The sequence below is a fragment of the Felis catus genome, chromosome A3, assembly GCF_018350175.1.
Source record: "Felis catus isolate Fca126 chromosome A3, F.catus_Fca126_mat1.0, whole genome shotgun sequence".
Taxonomy (NCBI): domain Eukaryota; kingdom Metazoa; phylum Chordata; class Mammalia; order Carnivora; family Felidae; genus Felis; species Felis catus.
Window position 1 is genome coordinate 113969782 of NC_058370.1, and position 21162 is coordinate 113990943.

At 36.2% G+C, this 21162-nt stretch overlaps 1 protein-coding gene across 13 annotated transcripts in view; it reads right to left on the reverse strand.

Moving 5' to 3' along the window:
• Nucleotides 1-21162, reverse strand: part of BIRC6 (baculoviral IAP repeat containing 6) — a 223923-nt gene that overhangs the window by 79805 nt on the left and 122956 nt on the right. For all 13 annotated transcript variants that reach the window (XM_045054708.1, XM_019827703.3, XM_045054705.1 and 10 more), the window contains 12 exons: nucleotides 16882-17444; nucleotides 15729-15904; nucleotides 14654-14750; nucleotides 14326-14520; nucleotides 13481-13681; nucleotides 11611-11890; nucleotides 9488-9744; nucleotides 9117-9225; nucleotides 4949-5170; nucleotides 2739-3522; nucleotides 1489-1632; nucleotides 392-521 (listed from right to left, as the gene is read on the reverse strand). In XM_045054708.1, the coding sequence (XP_044910643.1) occupies nucleotides 392-521; nucleotides 1489-1632; nucleotides 2739-3522; nucleotides 4949-5170; nucleotides 9117-9225; nucleotides 9488-9744; nucleotides 11611-11890; nucleotides 13481-13681; nucleotides 14326-14520; nucleotides 14654-14750; nucleotides 15729-15904; nucleotides 16882-17444 (3158 nt within the window). The remainder of the gene's footprint in view (nucleotides 1-391; nucleotides 522-1488; nucleotides 1633-2738; nucleotides 3523-4948; nucleotides 5171-9116; nucleotides 9226-9487; nucleotides 9745-11610; nucleotides 11891-13480; nucleotides 13682-14325; nucleotides 14521-14653; nucleotides 14751-15728; nucleotides 15905-16881; nucleotides 17445-21162) is intronic.

The window sequence follows — 21162 nt, forward strand, 5'->3', positions numbered from 1 at the left end:
AGTAAATATTTATTATTTAGAATCCTGTTATCCAACCTAATGGCCTGCAAATCACCTATTACAAAAAAGCCCTATGGTTTATTGTGAAAAAATTCCATCAATGGCTTCCCAAGGCTTGTCAACATTTCCAACTGTCCATTCTGTCAATTCTCCACACAACACACACCACAGCAAAAGAACTATGGGTGCTAGAAGGCAGTGCACATACACTTTGTCTCCTTTATCAGCTTCTTTCTCATGCTTGAAAATGTAAAGACATACTGACCTTTCTATTCATGAAATGGTTGCTGAGTGAGTAGATGCAGTAAAATAAAGTTACAAAACGTAATAAAAATTTTATATAATGTAACATAAAGTTAAAGAAAAATTTTAATACTTAAATCTGACTTGCCTGACACTCTGTCAAGAACTTCTGATAATGTTGTTGAGACCGGCAAATGAAGTGTACGGAACTTATGGCCTGCTCCATACATTGGATGTTGGATGACATGGCTTGTAGCATTAATTCTACCTTTATACAGCTGAAAATTCAAAAGAAATCAAGAAGTGATTTTTTGGAAACATGTATCATTACAAAACAATTTCAAAAGTTTTTCTAAAAGAATAAAAAGTGTAAATACACACAAAATATAAACAGTATATTTTATATATTTAAAAAAATTTTTTTTTCAACGTTTTTATTTATTTTTGGGACAGAGAGAGACAGAGCATGAACGGGGGAGGGGCAGAGAGAAAGGGAGACACAGAATCGGAAACAGGCTCCAGGCTCTGAGCCATCAGCCCAGAGCCTGACGCGGGGCTCGAACTCCCGGACCGCGAGATCGTGACCTGGCTGAAGTCGGACGCTTAACCGACTGCGCCACCCAGGCGCCCCTATATATTTTTGAAAGTATGGTACATTTGAAGGGTGCCTGGGTAGCTCAGTCAGTTAAGCATCCAACTTTGGCTCAGGTCATGATCTTGTGGTTTGTAGGTTTGAGCCCCACATCGGGCTCTGTGCTGACAGCTTGAAGCTTGGAGCCTGCGTTGAATTCTGTGTCTCCCTCTCTCTCCGTCCCTCCCCCACTCATGCTTTCTCTCTCTCTCTCTCTCTCTCTCTCTCTCTCTCTCTCTCTCTCTCTTCCTCCCTCCCTCCCTCCCTCCCTCCCTCAAAAAGCAGCATTAAAAAAAATTTTTTTTAATGTGGTACATTTGACATCTGATTTGTTGCTCAACTTTCGTATTAGCACCACTGTACCTAATAATCTGTCACTCTTTCCCCCAACCAAATTATACTTTTCATGGTAGTGTATAATTAGGCTATTTATCACAAGAAGCGTTATCCAAAACAGACTTGTAAGTCCTATCATTAAGTACCAAGGTTGTTCCAGTTTGTTTGCCATTTTAGAAATTAGGATGTAGAGGTAACTGCAGATTCTGATATGAAATTATAAAATATCTTTATACACAGCTAATATTAAGATTTAATTTAACTGTTAAAATACTCACTGGACAGGGAGACTGAAGAAACATTGTCACTTTCTCATCCTCCAGCATCAATTGCAAAAACAATCTACGTATAAACCCTGAAATGTTCCCTGATGTTGGAAGGTTCCCTCTTTGAGGAGACGTTTGAAAAAGTTCACAGAGGACCTGGCAAGTAAAGAGATTTAAAAGTTAAGTGCACTATATATCTGCAGCTGTGTACTTTCAAGAAAAAAAAAAGATTATCCCCAGAGAAAATTTCCGTGGATAAACTACTACTACAGGGTTTTCACATAAATACCTGGTGTAACCAACTTACTTTCAACTTGAGTCAATATCAATGTGCTTACAATGCAATAAAAATTATGAAAAAAGGGTATTAAAAATATCAAACAAAGCCTTAACAAGAAGCTGAGAGATGATAATTAAGCCAGAAAGCAGCAAGACACAAAAGTTTCAGGCTACCCAGAGGTACAAACCAGATTTTCAAATTCTCATATCCATGACCTTGGTTAAAATTGATAATTTAGACATTTCCTTTAATTAGGCATATTAAGCAAATCAAGTTTGGCAATAATTAAATACTTTAGACACTCAAGTATCTTGCTATCCTTCTCAATAAAGTTAAATCATTCAGTATTTCTTGAAAATTATGTGAACTGTCTCTAGACAAAGGTCAAAACAGCTAGAAAGGAGCAGAATCGGCAAAAATCAACTAGAATCGTCCTTATAATAATTCTAGCTTTCAAGATTTTTGTCCCCATGGACTTAAAATAATAAAATCATCTCTCATATTTTTAGTGAGATGTCAGGAGTCTCCTATCTGAAATCTACCCTAATGTCTGCTTCATTAGAAGCAAACTAAAAGTCATAGCAAGCCAGTTACAACAAAATACAATACTCCACTGCAGATGAGATGACACCTTCAAGTGGTCAATCGTCTTTCAGCAGCCCGTATTGTTCTTCTGGTTTGTCCTCTTTATGGGGGGCAGGGGGAGATGAGTTTAAAAACAGGAATGTATGATCTATACCTAGAATCGCTGTGAATTTGCCCATTATCTCATCAAAAGGAATATGTGACAGTTGAGAGGAAGAAGAAAGATATATCAAGACTTTAATTACAGTTTCAATTTAGATCTCTAAATGGACCGTATCCCAATCTTCATAATCACCTGTAATACATACCCCTTTCTCAACTAATTTCATTAGTGTTATTTAACATTGTATTAAAATAATAAGATGCCTAAAACTTAAGCCGGTATTTCTAATCTTACCTGGGCCATCAGTTTTTGATTATGAGGGTGGCATGAAATGCACTGCAGGAAGAATGCAACAGTGGCGTTCTCAATAGCTGTCCTCTGTTGAGTAGTCAATCCTGTTGGAGCAGCTGAAGAAAGAGAGGCCGGTCTTGCACTAGTCTGTTGTTGTGCACCTAAATTATGTCCTCCAGAAGCGGACCCAGAATGACACAATAAAAACAGAAGTGCTGTCCACAGTGGATTGACCTCAGACCCACCGAGCCAGTCTTTCATAACATGGCTACTGCCAACTTCTGTCAAAAACCTAAGAATGGGAGCAACCAGGTCTGCTGTGATAGGCATCTTATTACATTGTTGTGCAACATGATGCCGCCTGAGCTTGTCCTGGGAAGTATCTATTGACTGAGCAATGCTTTCTGAGTAAGAAATGTGACTGAAGCAGAAACTAGCCAGACTCCTCACAAGAAGAGAAGGCAAACCTGAGTCCAATAATTGTTTGATAGCTTCTGGAGATTGAGAAGAGGATGCAAGGGTTGCCAAATGTGATTCAGTTAGTGCAAGAGGCGCTTGTGCATTTTTAGAGTCATCTGTTAAGGATGAAGTAAGATCTTGCTTTTTGCTATCATCAGTCATGGACAGTCTGTGGTGACACTGCACTGGAGGAGGGGTAATCCCCATCCAGCCCATGAGCAAAGAAAAATAATTTGGGTGTATATGACACATTGAGCAAAGTAGACTGTCAACAGCTTTCTTCAAAACCATATTGCAGGGAAGAGACATGGACCAATTAAAAAGTAACCTAGGGGAATAAAAGACACCAGGTTAAAATTATATATGTATCTTTAGAAAGACCTCATTTTTCCAATAGTAATATTAGAAATCAACGTACACTGTATAAAATCATGACATCTATAAAAGTATATGATTTATTTGACATAGAATACTATAAGATTTCATGATGACTGCTTTGATATACATTATTTAGGTATTTAGGTAGACGAAGTTAGATTAGACTTGTAAAACCAGTACAGAAAATCAAGAGATCTGTATTTAAATGTATCTACCGCTCTATGTGTGACCTCAAAAAAGTTACATAAAGAAACACTGGAGTTGTGCCTGGGTGGCTCAGTTAAGTGTCCAACTCTTGATTTCAGCTCAGGCCATGATCTCATGGTTCCTGAGTTTCAGCCCAGCATCAGGCTCTGCACTGACAAGGTGGAACCTGCTTGGGATTCTCTCTCTCCCTCTGCCCCTCCACATTTGCGCAGTCTCTCAAAATAAATAAATAAACTTAAAGAAAGAAAGAAACATTGAAAAATTACACAAAAGAGATGTTCAGATTGAATTTGACATGATTGATGGCTTAAAATTCACGTTTGCAAATCAAAAACTATTAGTAAGTTTCATTAATAAGTCGTGGGTTATGCCAATTGAGAAGACCAAATATGAAAATGACGGACTAAAAAGGACAACAGGCCAGTCTTTTATTAGGTCATGGAACTCCTCAGAAATAAATACAATATTCTGTTATAGACTTAGCAATTACAGGCGCTAAGTTCAGCAAAGCCCTAAGTATGATAAAGAAATGTGGGTAAGCGGAAACTGCCAAAAGAACAATCCTATCAGATAACTAGAAAGTAGTAAAAACAACTAACCATAAAAACTCTCTAAAGTAGTAAGTCTTTCAAAATTTCCAATTATACTTTTACTCCTTAAATAGCTGTACATTAAGGATAAAAAAAACAATCTGGGGGTGCTTGGGTGACTCAGTCGGTTAAGCGTCCCACTCTTGATTTCGGCTCAGGTCATGATCTCACAGTTGTGGGACTGAGCCCCATGTTGGGCTCCATGCTGGGGATGGAACCTGCTTGAGATTTTCTCTCTTCCTTGTTCCTCCCCCGTTGGCATATGCACAAGCCCAATAAAAAAGTCTGGTGGGTAAATTTGCAAAAAAGAATAATACTATGACCTGTAGGAACACATACATTAAACACTCCAATTTTAGGTGGGAGAAAGCAAGCAATGACACTAATATTTCTTCTTAGTGGAGATAAATCTAATTAAATTTGTAAGCACCTAATTTCAAAATTATACATGATTCTATGTAACTACTACTTTCAAAGTATTATTATTATCCAAACAAGCATATAAAATACCATTTCATCATGTGAAAACCTGTAACAATCTGCTAACGGAAAAAAAAGGATTTCAAAAATCGTACTTACTCAAAGAGGTCTCGGTCCAGCAGCGCTGGTAAATCGTACTCTACAAGCAGTTCATAACTGTGCCACAGAATTGCTGCTACACAGTGCAAATGAGAAGGAGATGGCATAAGAAGACCATACTCTACTGTCGAAGAGTTAGGGCACATGTAGCTCATCCTGCCACTTCTCCTCATAGCAGCCACTCTTGCAGAATCACTGACCCATTTTAACAAGGCCTGAATTCTTAAAAGAAAATGAATTCAAATAACCAATTATACCACAACTGACATTTAATATGGATAAATACCACCATTTCAAGTAAGCACTGTATTTATGAGAGTCATATACTAATGTTCTTGGTACTTTTAATCTAAACTAGGAAGGAAAAGGAACTTATGTAAGCAAAATTGACATAGTAGTTCTACTTCTCCAATAACCTTACTAATCTTAACTGATGAAAATGTTTGAAATAACATATGATAACATATAATTCTGCAAATAAACATTGGGTAATTTCTTAACTCACTTACCAAAAAAACCCTATAAATATCTGGACTTACAGGATACAAAACTTAACAAATTCATGGTCTCCTGTAAATTTTCTTTCATCTTATAACAAATCCACACAACCCAGAATAGTAATCTGGGGCTAATTCTTTATTGTGCAGAATCTCATGCAACACAGCATGTCTTACTCCCCTGGCTCCCAACCATTAAATACTACTAGAGTACCACCCCCCTGCACTCTGACAACAGAATATAGCCCCAACGTAAGCACTTTTTCTCAAGTGTCACCCTACCCTTAATACCCTGGAGTTGGGGGAATACTGAGAACAACATTTAAAAAAAATTTTTTTTTAAGTTATTTATTTTGAGAGAGAGCATGAGCAGGGGAGAAGAAGAGAGAGAGAGAGAGAGAGAGAGAGAGAGAGAGAGAGAGAGAATCTGGAGGAGGCTCTACAGAGTCACTGCAGGGGTCTGAACTCACTAAACTGTGAGATCGTGACCTAAGGTGAAATCAAGAGTCGGACACTTAACTGACTGAGCCACCCAGGCGCCCAGAGAATAACATCTTTTTTTTTTTTAATTTTTTTTTAAACGTTTATTATTTTTGAGACAGAGCATGAACGGGGTAGGGGCAGAGAGAGAGGGAGACACAGAATTGGAAGCAGTCTCCAGGCTCTGAGCCATCAGCCCAGAGCCCGACGCGGGGCTCAAACTCATGGACCACGAGATGGTGACCTGAGCCGAAGTCGGACGCTCAAACAACTGAGCCACCCAGGCGCCCCATAGAATAACATCTTTTAAAGCAATATGGCTTTGGAGTTTATAAGATTCTTTGCTTCAGGTTACAAGAAATGGGGGTAGGAAGGTATATAATGCTACTTAAACCCCTTCTCTGCTCTGAACAAGACCCCTTATTTTACTGTTTTTTTAATATATATTTTTAAAGTTTGTATTTATTTATTTTGAGAGAGAGAGAGAGAGGGAGAGAGGGAGGGAAGGGCAGAGAGAGGGAGAGAGGGAGGGAAGGGCAGGTCCCGCACTGTGGGCACAAAGCGACATGGAGCTCAAACTCACGAACCATGAGATCATGACCTGAGACGAAACCAAGAGTCAGATGCTTAACCAACTGAACCACCCAGTTGCCCCCGGACAAGACCCTTTAAATTTCATATGATAGGAAATAAATATAAGTCAGAAAAAGAGAAAGCAGATGAGGTAATTGGGAAAGAGTAAGATTTTCTCAGTGTGCGGAAGCCAATAGCCAATAATTTTGTTATTATGTCAGTTCTAAAACATTTATGTTTTAAAAAGTATTATGCAATGAGAACAATTTTACTTAGGGTAATTTTCCTATGACAAAAAAAAAAACAAAGAACTATTAAAGAATTAAATAATTGTAAGCTATTTTAAGAAAGTTGTTCTAGAAAAATATTTAAAATTAATTTTTTATGGGGCGGCCTGGGTGGCTAAGTGCGTTAGGCGTCCGACTTCAGCTCAGGTGATGGTCTCACAGTTCGTGGGTTCAAGCCCTACGTCAGGCTCTATGCTAATAGCTCAGAGTCTGGAGCCTGCTTCAGATTGTGTCTCCCTCTCTCTCTCTCTGCCTTTCCCCTGATCGCTCTCTGTCTCTCTCTCAAAATAAATAAGCATTAAAAAAATAAAATTAATTTTTTAATTCTTTTTTACCTCATTTGCCATTATAATTTGAATTTGGCACAATTTATTCTATCAAAAAATATTCCAGGGGTGCCTAAGTGGCTCAGTGAGTTTAGCATCCGACTTCAGCTCAGGTCATGATCTCACTGTATGTGGGTTCGAGCCCCACGTCAGGCTCTGTGCTGACAGCTCAGAGTCTGGAGGCTGCTTCCGATTGTGTCTCCCTCTCTCTTTGCCTCTCCCCCACTAACACTTTGTCTCTCTCTCAAAAAGAAACATTAAAAAAAATATTCCAAAAAATTCCAATCTATTTTTAAATATAATAATCATATTACTTATGTGAAGCAAAAAGCTTTATAGAAAAGAATTCAGCTTATTTAATATATTGAAGTTACCATGCTGGAAATAAATTTACTTCATTAAATGCCATTTGAACATTCTTCATCAGAGAGTATGAAAGCAACTAACCTAAAATAAGTTAAAGCTTATTACATTATCAGTGATTAAAGTATCAAAATTTACTAGGCACCTGCCACGCCTGACACTACCCCAAATCCCCAAGTCTGACCTATGTAAATTGTCCCTTGTGAGTGACAGTATTCTGTCTCCCCAATACAAGGCAAAAAGCTGGATTCAATGAACTTGGACACTCTAGTATCTAGCACAGTGCCATGCACATAGCAGCTATTCAGTAAAAAGCAATAAAATGAGTAAGTACCCGCAAAATTAATGATTTGTTAATAACGTATAAACAAACTAACAAAATATCAAATGATTTTCTTGAATATTAACCAAAATACTAAAGGATAGCATTAACTCAGAAAATAGTAAAGATTAATTGTTTATGGAGTCACACATTCTATAAATGGTATTCTGGTATTGATATATGATATATATAAAACATGAGAATGACAAATCATCACCCAAAATTTGTCAACAAAAACGTGTCTCAAAAATACTTGGGAAGTTCTTCTCAATGTGGAGGTAGAAGACATCAAAGAAAAGGTACATTAGTAAAACCCATCCAAAATTACTTATACGTAAACCATCACTAAATATTTAGGTGAGATATTCAAATATTATTTACTTTATATGACAACATTTCACCTTGCAGTAGGAAGGAGATAGAAGGTAGAGAGCTAATGAAAAGCTGTCAATGAATATTACAAATAATAAGTAATCAAAAAAAACATTACTTTTGTCAAAATAGTCTAGGTGCCTAATATGGACACAATATTCTAATATTCATACACAGTAGTAAATGCTACCTAAGATTGTATGATTTGACAGCACCACAACTTAACAAAGATCTCCTAACAACATGGTTCACATAAAAACATGTAATATTTTGGGGCGCCTGAGTGGCTCAGTCACTTAAATGTCTGGTTCTTGATTTCGATTCATGTCATGATCTCATCGTTTGTGCGACTGAGCCCGGCATTGGGCTCTGTGTTGACAGTGTGGAACCTGCTTAGGATTCTCTTTCTCCCTCTCTCTCTGCCCCTTCCTCACTTGTGCTCTCTCTTGAAGTAAATAAACATTTCAAAAACTGTAATATTTTATTCCATTCCATTTGTCAAAAGTAATACTGATTATAATTCTATTTCCATTCAAATTTGCTTAAGATATGTCCAAATACATAAAAATTGATGTTTAATGTTCACAAAGTTTCTAGAAGTTATATCATGTAAAGCATACAGGTATATGTCCAATATAATCAACAGTCTTGACTTTTACGAAACAACCTAAGGAGAAAGTATTAGAAGTAACGTTCACTATCACATAACTGTGTGTAAGTGTGTCCTTAAATAATAAACAGTGATCTCAATGTCCGTGAGTTCAAGCCCTGCATCGGGCTCTGTGCTGACAGCATGGAGCCTGCTTGGGATTCTGTCTCCCTGTCTCTCTGTCTCACCCCCGCTCACTCTCTCTCTCTCTCAAAATAAATAAATATTAAAAAATTAATTAATTTTAAAAAAGGAAAAAAAGAAACAGAACAAAACAAAAAAACAAGATCAACATATACCTGTCTTTTGTTCCAGGATCCTGAGTTGTTCCAAGCTGGTAAAGAATATCTATCGTAGAATCGGAAGAGAGTCCATTCAGTCTTCCAAAAAGTAAAGGGCTGTTTAGATCTTGCAATAAAGAACCAAAAGAAAGTTTGCTAAATAAGCAAATGGTAGAGGAACATTTGCTCAATTTAATTTTAAATTGTTAATTAAAAATTACGCTTCCATAAATTACAGCAACAACAACAACAACAAACTCCAAGGACATTGAAGTCATAATGGAAATTAATTTCAGAAACAGATTTCATCACAAAGATTAAGTGATTAAGTAACTGTCACTGTTTTGCAGATAGGTAAAAATTAAAATATCAAAGTTAATGGTGGTCACCTGTAGGATCACTGCCTGATGCTGCACAGTTTCTCAGGAGAATGTCTATGAGCTTCAGGCCAATTCTCGTGGACTGCAGTCCTATCTTTACAAGCACAACCTCAATGTTGGGTGAGTGCATCCCACAGTACGGGGACATCAGTAAGGCAGCACAAGTCTGCAGCAGATTAGCAGTAGGTGCAGCCGCACTCGCCATCATTCCTTCCAGATCACTTATGTGAGTAAGGCAATGATGCAATAACCGTAACCAGCCGATACTGAAAAAGACAACACAAAGCAGCTTACGTGGTAAATTCAAGTGGCTCAGATTATTTCTGGGGTAAAACAAAACTGAAAAATCAGCATGTTGTGTCTCATAAATAACACAAATCTTCATTTAAAAAATGCTAGAACATGAAGAAGGACTTAAACCCAGTTAAGTTTCCTCCATAGTGTAACAAATAAGAATACTTAACCACTAACAGCATTTAGGAACTACTTGCCTTTTGTTCAACCAGTCAAAAAACGTTTTTGTATTTTTTTAAAATAGGCTCCACGTGCAATGTGGAGCTTGAATTCATGACCCTAAGATCAAGGATCACATGCTCTCCTGACTGAACCAGCCAGGTGCCCAGTCAGAAAATGTTTTTTTATACATACACATATATGTTTAAATATAAAATGCATAGGATTATAGCCTTGTGAAACTATAAAGTCTTGGCAGCTTAAGAATAAAAAAACCCAAATTTTCTTATCAGGCAAAACTTTCAATAGAACCAGTGTATAACATTTTCAACAAATTTTACCAGATAAATGTGAATTAAAGGACATATTCAGGTCCTTGCTTATTTGGTCAATTTGTATGGCTCAAATCTAACCTTTCCACTAACTGCCATTTAGGAATTATCATACAAGACTAGGTCTCTGTCTATATGGTCAATTTGTATGGCTCAGATGTATCCTGGTGACAGGCATGTGGAAATTCATATTAGACTCTGATCCAAAGAACAGAAATCCATACCCACAGATACTACACATTGTACATACCTCAAGAATTAAACATACATAAATTTCAATTTTAACCAGCCTCCAAGTTCTGGTTCTAAAGAATCATTATCTCTATTACATCTAATAAAATTACAGGGCTGTATAAACTACCTATGGAACAAAGGACTTCCTAAGCCCTAAAACAGAAACCATAGAATAAATAATTTCGTAAAAAGTTCAGAAAGCTTTTTTTAAGAATCAGACATAAGGGGTGCCTGGGTGGCTCAGCTGGTTGAGTATCTGACTTTAGCTTAGGTCATGATCTCACGGTTCATGGACTCAAGCCCCACATGAGCTCCCTGCTGTCACTGCGGAGTCTGCTTCAGATCCTCTGTCCCATCTCTCTCTGCCCCTTCACTGCTCACACACGCTCGTACTCTCTCTCAAAAATAAATAAAACATTGGGAATGCAAGCTGGTGCAGCCACTCTGGAAAACAGGATGGAGGTTCCTCAAAAAACTAAAAATAGAACTACCCTACGACCCAGCAATTGCACTACTAAGCATTTATCCAAGGGATACAGGTGTGCTCTTTCGAAATGACACATGCACCCCAACATTTATAGCAGCACTATCAACAATAGCCAAAGTATGGAAGGAGCCCAAATGTCCATTGATCTATGAATGGATAAAGGTGTGGTGTATATATATACAATGGAGTATTACTCGGCAATCAAAATGAGTGAAATCTTGCCGTTTGCAACTACATGGATGGAACTGGAGGGTATTATGCTAAGTGAAATTAGAGAAAGACAAAAATCACATGACTTCACTCCTATGAGGACTTTGTAAGAGACAAAACAGATGAACATAAGGGAAGGGAAACAAAAATAATATAAGAACAGGGAGGGGGACAAAACAGAAGAGACTCATAAATATGGAGAATAAACTGAGGGTTACTGGAGGGGTTGTGGGAGTGGGGATGGGCTAAATGGGTAAGGGGTACTAAGGAATCTACTCTTGAAATCACTGTTGCACTATATGCTAACTAATTTGGATGTAAATTTAAAAAAATAAAAAATAATATTAAAAAGTAAAAATAAATAAATAAATAAATAAATAAATAATTAAAAAAAAAGAATGAGAAATAAAACATACCTTGTTTTGGATACCTGATCTTCAGATGGAAGAAAGGGATTATTAACTGTTGCCGAAGAAGTGGTACCAAAAGCAGTGAGGCCCAGTAATTTAATTTGTGACAGGCCTAATGTGCTGGCATCTCGGGGGCGATGAAGTCTGAGGCAGACAGCAGAAGCTACCTCAGCTTTTACCAGCTGAATTTTTATGTAGGTGAGGCCGCTGGTGACGACAGGAGTGGACAAAGGGAGCATGTTTACCCCATCTGCACTCACTTCAACGGACACAGAGGACGGGCAGGCTGGAGGAAGAGAAGAGTGAAAACTTATTAAAGAAAATGTGAACTGGACTTCATGATTTAGCAGAAATCCCAGTAAAAGAGCAGCTTTCAGTTATATTATGAACTTGCAAACAGATAATTTATATGCCACGTCATACTTTGTCACTGACTTTCACCAGGACTGATTTTGGAGCTATTTTCCAACATAAGATATGAGATCTACAATATAACAAAAATAGTATTTTAAAAATTGTAACATTCCCCTAAATAAAAATAACTGAAGATATGTAATCCACATTTACATAACTTGAGTCTCTGCAAGAAAAAAACTGCCAAATTGGCAATTACGCTATTATTTCTATTACTCAGAATTATCACCCAACAATGTGGGACATTTGATTAATATGTTAACGGCTTAGGGTTGTAAGTAATTTGGAAAAGAATAATATACCAAAAACAAAGTGCTTTGGGGCACCTGGGTAGCTCAGTTGGTTAAGTTTAAGACTTCATCTCAGGTCATGATCCCACGGTTTGAGTGTTCAAGCCCCAGATGAAGCTCTGTGTTGACAGCTCAGAGCCTGGAGCCTGCTTCCGATTCTGTGTCTCCTTCCCTCTCTCACCCTCCCCCGCTCATACTCTGTCTCTGTCTCTGTCTCTCTCTCTCTCTCTCTAAAAATAAACAAACATTTAAAAATCACTATTTTTTTTTTATTATTAGAGCAAGAGCATGTGAATGGGGAGAGGGGCAGAGGGAGAGAATCCCAAGCAGGCTCTATCCTTGGCACAGAGCCCAACATGGGGCTCAATCCCAGGACACTGGGATCACGACCCGATCCAAAATCAAGAGTTGGTTACTCAACCAACTGAGCCACCCAGGCGCCCCAAAACCACTATGCTTATACTGAAAGAATCTGGGATCAAAAATGCAAAATAGTATTTCAGATTCCTTTATGAATACTTGGAAGAGTTCTTTTTCCCCTTAATGTAAAACTTGTTTCCTAAAAACTCTTTTCAATTATTTACACCTTGCAAAGTGAAAACAAAATATATTCAATGAAAAAGCACCAAATGAATGATACTCAATATAGTATAAATTTTAAAAATCACACTCAAATATTAAAAATATTAAATATTACAGTCAAGTTATTAAAATAAAAACTTGTGTACATGTAATTATCTTACAATGGGGGGGGGGGGGAGGGAACAACACATAAATCCAAGCTAATTTCCCACTGCAGGACTGGCACTGAGGATGGGGCTAGAGAAAGTACACCTGCTGTCTACAGGTGTGTAAACTAACTCATTTCAAGTTAATGCTATAGCTTAATAAATTTGGGGAGAAAGGCAAGGAAAAATTATATATAACTGAAATAGGTTGGTTTGGATTTCATGAAACATTCCATTTGTTTACGGGGAATAGCTATGTCAATTCATTTCATGGGAAGTGATTTGGTGGTAATGTTGAATATTACACAAAAAACTTCAAAATTAAGCAATCTGGGAATCATACCTAAATGTATCACTGTTTACTAAATATTTTCTCTCATTTTTAAGTGTTCCTACATTACAGTTTATTTTCATACATGTTTCTTTACAAAAAATACTACTCACTCGCAAGAGATGCAAGGTGAGGCTGGATATGTATCTCTTTAAGAAGCACTGCTGCAGGAAGGTGAATGGTGAGGTCGCACCAAGCCTCCTCCGGCAGGAAGATGTAGGACCACGCAGCAGAGCGAGCCCTCCTGTGAGGAGGCGTGGCCTGTAAAAGCACCTCAGCTGGTTGGGCAGTTGGACTGCTAGATGTAATTGTACCTACAGAAGATATTATAAAAATCATAAAAATTCTGTAAAAGAACCCAAATAAACCATCAAGAACTATCTAATCACTGAACAAGACAAATTAGCTAAAATCATAAACATCTGATGCTACAAACATATTTATTAGTGTGTGTTTAACACGATTTGTCATAGTATTTACAAAATATCAAGACACCCAGTCGACCTGCAAGGTGAGAAGTTCATTATTAATCGTTGCCTAATTTCTTTATATTCACACGTCAAATGAAAACTAAGGTAATAACAAATCTAGCACAATAAACTGGGAAAAGGAGTACCCACCTAAAACGGAAGCTTCTTAAAATAACTCAAAATAAGATGGAACAAGTTCTTTAAACTGATTAACATTTATGGTGAAAACAGACACAAAAATCTGCTATTTCGTTTCACAAAAGGTGTTACTATTTAACTCGGAAATACAAACAAATGAGATCATTAAAATGGGAGCTATTAAAAACTTCCTTCTAACCAACAGACTGTTTCAAAAACCACTACCTTTAAAATCACTTGTTTGGTGATATTATCACATGATCAACTTACTTCAAGAACTATTTCTGCTTCATACCAGCTAATAAAATATGTAAGCTCATATCAATAAGATTTAGTAATTCTTTTCTTACCCAGGGGTGCAAAGTTATGGATCCCTTCTGCATTGTCAGGCTCAGAAGCTAGTATTCTTGTTTTCAAAGTGCTGTCAACAGCTTTATTGGGACCAGAATCAAGAAACTTCATAATAGTTGATACCATACTTCTTGCAGTGTTTACAATAGCCCTTGTACTAGTAACCATATTGTTGCAAATGAGCTGAACTCCACCTAATTTACAAAGAACACCAAATGAAAATAAGACAGTGTGACATTCAGTCACCTTTCACAGAAGACTACAAAAATGACAACATACACTGTCAAATGCGTACACTTAAATGACAATTTGTAGAATTTATCTTACCCATATCATGGAATGCTTTCAAGGCGTCACTGGTATCCAATACTCTCAAAATAAACCACAGTAATGGTTCAGATAACTGGCAAGTAGCGAGAGAGCCCTAAAGAAAACCACATGTGTACTGTGACTTTGTAACAGTGATTATTAACTTCCTATAATTAGGACAATTAACATATTAACTGTAATATTCTTTTATAGTTAAGTATTCTAAAATTATAGCCTTAATCTAAATCACAAATTCAACCTATCTGCCAAAAGACCTAAGAAATCTTACTGAATCAATAAGGAAGTATAGCTTTTTTTCTGAACTGAGGGTATTTTTTAAGTTAAGCATCTGTCTTTATCTAGTATTATCATTTTCGACCTTAATGTGCATTGATTTTGTTATCCATTAGACACTAATTTCATTTAAAAACTGATTCTTCTCAAATATCTTTCCATTAATGGAGAAATATGTGCATATATATATATATATATATGCAATGACAATTTACGAAAATGGTGATTTACACTGACATACAAAATACTCCTTAAGAAAGTACATTTTAAAACCTGCATTTGAAAAAATGCAGTAAATGGACTAGAAGTTAAAAGCATCACACTGGTTCCTACAATTTCATTTTATAAGAAGGAAAATCAAAAAGCAGTAATATTCGAACCGATTTTTCTTTTAAAATTACCCAAATCCTTTTTGGCTGAAAGAAAACTAAACAAACATGCATCATAGCCTGAAAAAATAGTCGCATTAAACTTTTGTATGTAACATCTACAGAGAGCATTTTGGTATTCCACTATGCTATTTCTAGGGAAAAGAAAACTTCTTCTTGAGATAACAGGAAAACAACCTAAAATTTAAGATTATGTTTAATGTTTTATTCTTAGATCACTGTGGTGATTTTTCACAACATGGACTCAAAAAACTACATTCAAACTTTATTTAATACTCTATAGGTCTTTACTTGATGCTGCTGCTCTTTTTCCAATATATGAATCCTCTGTCTTTGTCCTATAAATACTTCTCTGTCCCCATTGCCAGAAACTATTTAAATTACTGAAATAGTTGCCAGATTGAACTTACTTGTCTGCCCATATATCCACAGGCCATGTAAGTTAAAATTGGCTGCAGCATCATGTGGACCGTAGAAGCTTTTTTACTGAGGGTTGTCAGTATGGTAAACAATCCATCCCCAACTGATATAGCATCTAACCCACCATGAAAGTTCTCATGTTTGGTAAGATGCAATCCACTTGCCCCTAGTTTAAATAAAAAGATTACACATTTTTAAAATACAGTATGTACTTAAAAACCAGTAATAATTAAAATAGAAAAGTCATTTGTCCTGAAACCACTGAAGGATGGGTATATAACAGCTACATATATGTATATGTGTATGTGTATATAAACACATGTGTGTATACATATACGAGAGATTGGGATATTCATCATAGCATTCAGTAAAGCATGTTTTTGGCCATCTTCTTACATGAGATACCTCTATTGTTGGTAACAATAAAAAGAAGTTGCTCTGTTATATGACTGAGGAATATCATCTTACATATAAGCCATATACCAAGAAGAAAGGAAATGGAGAGAAAAATAAGTGGTATTGTTACATAACTATGCTTCAAGACATTGAATTAAAAAAAAGATAGGATGGTTGTTTCCCATACACAAAGAAAGGAAAAAACAGAATGGAATCAATGGGATTAATTTTGTCACAGTTTACAGAAGTACAATATATCAGCTTTCAAACAGGTAGAAAAATTAAGCAACAATACAGAAATTTTACACTGATGTATGTGTCATAGAAACTGTTCCACTTTGGATACAATTTTACACCTCACATTTTTTAAAAAGTGGGAATCAATAAGGTTCCCTAATATAAAATTTGATGTGAAATTCTTCATCTTTAACACATCAGAGATGTGTGATTATAAAGTATGGTGCCTGACCAGTGAGACTGATTTTTTTCTTAATATAACAAATTACAAGTTATTTGATTAGCATATTATGGTATTTAAAAATTCACACTTAAAATTCTTCATCATTTCTATTTCACTTATTGATAGAAAGAAGCCACTCTCTAGAAGTTTCCACTTACAGCTTGCTAAGAAGTTTGCAATGAAGTAGCCTTACACTATAAAGTAATATAAAATCAATTTATATGTTGCTAAAACAAAGAGATACAATACCAAAAACAAGCATAAGATTAAACATTCTCAATACGTACCAATTATCATCGCCATGGCACTGCTATTACACAGGCCCAGAGCAGACAAAATCTGGCTCATAATCTGTTGGTTGGCTAACACTAAGTCAGCAACATATGCAGGTGATCCTTGAACACTACTACTGCTTCCATTACCATCTTTGCCTCCGGAGACTTTTTCCTCATCTGAAACACTGTCTGTAGTATTGGTGGTCACAGAAACTCTTGCACTGTATTCCCTATTGCCCGAAAGAGGCAGCTGTACTAGAATGTTAACCAGTTTTAACAAATCAAACATGAGTTGATCTCTTGTCATTTCGCCACAAACTGCTTTTGCATCGCCTGGACGAATAAGGTTGGCAAAGAGTCCCCCAAAGCATGCTCGAGCACCCACCGAGCTATCTGATCCACTTCGAGACATCACTTTGTCTGAGCAAGTGATATAGTGGTGCACTAAAAAGGTGACAGACTCTATTACAGCAGAAATAGTACTAACTGAAACAACTTCAAAGTTCTGCTCCAGGGTAAATTCTAAGAGCTTTACTTGGGCATCAAGAGGACCTTGGCCTGTCTGGAAAGCACCCCTGCAGAAAGAGAGAGATGATGAAAAATTAATCCATCTTAAATTTTTAAAAAAGTAACCACCACAATACAAGAGAGCTAACACAGTAATTAAACTCTTGGTTTTCACTGTTTCATTTTGTAGCAAATGGTTTCCATTCTTCCTGAGTCATTCAAACTGTCTTCCATTTGACACAAAATCAAAAATGACTTCCCTTCCAATAGAAAACTAAAGGACAAGTAATCAAACAGGTGGTTTTGAAGCTACGGACTAAAATATTTGAGTATCACATGGAATAAGCTCTGGTTTTTCATATCTTCAAAAGGTGCTATTTTAAACATTTTCTACTAATTATGATTTTCAAAACTTGAAATTCAGTCAGCTAATTCTTACACATCAAAGTTAAATGCTCTCAAGTTCTGCTTATGCCTAAGATATAAAAATCTGGAGAAAATACTGCCCCCAAATTAACGAGAAAAAGTAAAACTAACTATAAAGTCACATAAACCCATTATAGAGCTGGAAATCCAGGAAAGATAGGCACCTCCAACGAGAGAGAATAAGAGCTTGACTTTCCTATGGCAGAACTTGAGAACAGACACTGACAACATACAAATGAGTAAGAATTCAGCTAATATATTTAACAAACGGCTAAATTCTGGTGTATGCAACGGTGATAACACAGAACCCTTGACATTCAAACCCATTCACAGACACCCAACCTTACAAACCCCCTACGGCACACTTTGCCCATGTATCTATTCCATTTAGCTGTTCCTGAGTTACATACATTATAATAAATCAGTAAATGTTAAGCGTTTTACCTGGGTTCTATGTGTCATTTTTACAAACTACCAAAACTGAGGAGTGTGCTGTGAGAACCCCTGAATTTGTACCCAAATCTGACAGAAGTGCGGCAACTTGCAACTGCGCGCTCTGAAGCGAGGGCAATGTTATGGTTTCTGAGTAGCTAAACCTGTGAGTCTGACACTAACTTTGGATAGTCTTAGAATAGGATTGAGGTGTAGGACAAAGCTTCATGTCAGTTTTCTGAAAATACCAAAAATAATGATAAACTTCTAGCCAGAATGACATAAATAAATAACAATTACCAATATCAGAAACGAAAACAGGAATTGAACTAGAGCCCATCAACATTAAGAGGATAATAAGGAAATAATACAAATAATTCGACAACATAGATGAAATGAACAAATTCCGTCAAGATGCAAACTGCCAAATCTCACTCAAGAAGAAACAGAAAACCTGAATCATCTTTCACTATAAAATAAATTGAAAACGTTTTCTCCAAGAAAACTCCAGACTCAGCATGCCTCAGTGGTGAGTACTGTCGAATATTTACGTAATCAATTTTACACAACTCCTTTCAAAAACAGAAAAGGGATCGTTTGTTTTATGAGTCCAGCATTAACTTGTATAAAAAACAGGCACTTTTCATAAAAACCAGACATTGTAAGAAAAATGCAAACATTCCTCATAAAGATAGATTCAAAAATCAACAAAATGTTAACTAATTTAATTTAAGCAAGACATGAAAAGGATAATATATCATGACCAAGTGAGCAGTGAGTCTATGCTGGGAACACACAGTGATCAACACTTTTAAAAAAAAAAAATCAATGTAATTCACCATATTTACAGACTACACAGGAAACTACATGATAATTTCAAAAGATATAGAGAAAGCATTCCACAAAATCCAAGGGTAACACATGATTTTTTTAAGTCTTAGCAAATTAAGAACACAAAAAACCTCAAATTGCTATCAGACATCTACAAAGGAAGCCATAGCTAGTAACATTTCTACTTGTAAAAGACTACCAATAACAGTAAGAAAAAAACAAAGATGGCCAATTTCATCATTTCAACTGATCATACTGAAGGTACTTAACCAGGGCATTGGGAGAGGGGAAAGGGAAGGGCAGGGCAGGGGCTGCGGATTAAGACATACACACTGGAAAGGAAGGAAATAAGGCTGTTTTTGCTCAGTGACTACATGACTGGGTACAAAAATAAAATCCAAAGAGGCTATGTAACTCTTCCTAAATTGATCCGTAGACCAATGCATTCTCAATCAAAATCCAGCAGGGTTTTGTTTTATTTCAGGTAGTATAGACGAGAATCAATAAACTTATTCTAAAATTTATGTGGAAAAGCAAAGGAACCAGAATAGCCAAAATAATTCTGAAAAAAGAACAAAGTTGGAAAACCAGCACTACCAGATTTCAAGAAACTGTGGAGGGACCAAAGCAATACAGTATTAGAAAAGTATAGATGCAAACGTCAATTCTACAGAAGAGAGTCCAGATAGTGCAAAACGTGTACAGTCAATGGATTTTGAAAAGCAAAGAAAATTCAATGAAAAAAGCAGAGCCTGTACAACAAATGACAGAGGAACAAATGGACATCCACAGGCCAAAACAAACAAAAACAAAAAACAAAAAAAACTGTGACCCAAATGCAACATAAATGTAAAAACTAAATTTCTAGAAGAAAACATAGCAGATCATATGTAGGACCATGGTTTAGGCAAGGATTTTTTCTTTTTTTTAGGACATAAAAATAATATATAAAGGAAAAACTTGACAAGACTTCATGAAAATAGAAAACTCATTTTCTGAAGGATACTGTTAAGAAAATGAAAATATCATCCACAGGCCAATAGAAAGTAATCTGCAAAAACACCCAATAAAATTGAATGCCTGCTTTATATTAAGACTCTGTATTTCTTCCTGGTCATAAAATTAATTTACCTAAGAGCTCCCAGCTAACTTATCAGGATACTAGAGACTTTCTTAAAAACACAGAAAACAAACAAAACATAAACCAAGACATTCTTGGCCCAGAACTTTATGCATTGGATTAAAGAAAATTACACTAGAAAATTCACAGGGTGTGTGTAGAGCAGAAGGGGTTGGCTGAAAAAAGAAGAGAAGCTGAAAAAAAGAAATTGCTGATCAGTTTTGGAGGCATGCAAATATCTCCACTTTGAAAAAAAAAATAGTATGTAACTAAACTAAAATCAAGATGAATGTTTCTGTAGGAAACGTAAGAGCAAATATATTACAGTCTCATAGGAAAACCTTTACTGCAGTACAACTTTATATGAACAGTAGTATACTAAAGCATATGTCTACTGAATGTTTGGAGGTCTCACACACAATTTAAAAGAAAAGCCTAGTAAAAAAAAAAAGTAAATATATGGTGACTGATTTTTGCTTGTCAACTGCTTTTATTTACATCACACAAAACTATCATGCCCATGTTTTCCAAATATTGTAGATGTATTCATATCGTAACATCATGTCCTTAGTTTCGTGAATCTACTCCTTACCTTTATCTTTCACTGTGTATATACAACAAATAATTAAAACTACACATATTATTAGTTTTTATTATTTTTTTAAATGTTTGTTTATTTTGAGAGAGAGAGAGAGAGAGAGAGAGAGACAGAGAACGAGCAGGAGAGGGGCAGAGAGAGGGACAGAGAGAATCCCAAGCAGGCTCCAACCCAGTGAAGAGCCCAACATGGGGCTTGATCTCATGAAGTACGAGATTATGACCTGAGCCGAGATTAAGTGTCAGACACTTAACTGACTAAGCCACCCAGGTGCCCCAGAAAGTAATGTTGGATTTTTGAAATGTCTTACAGTATGAAGAAAATGATACATTCATATGATATATATTAGGATATTTAACCATTCATGCATTTTAAGAAT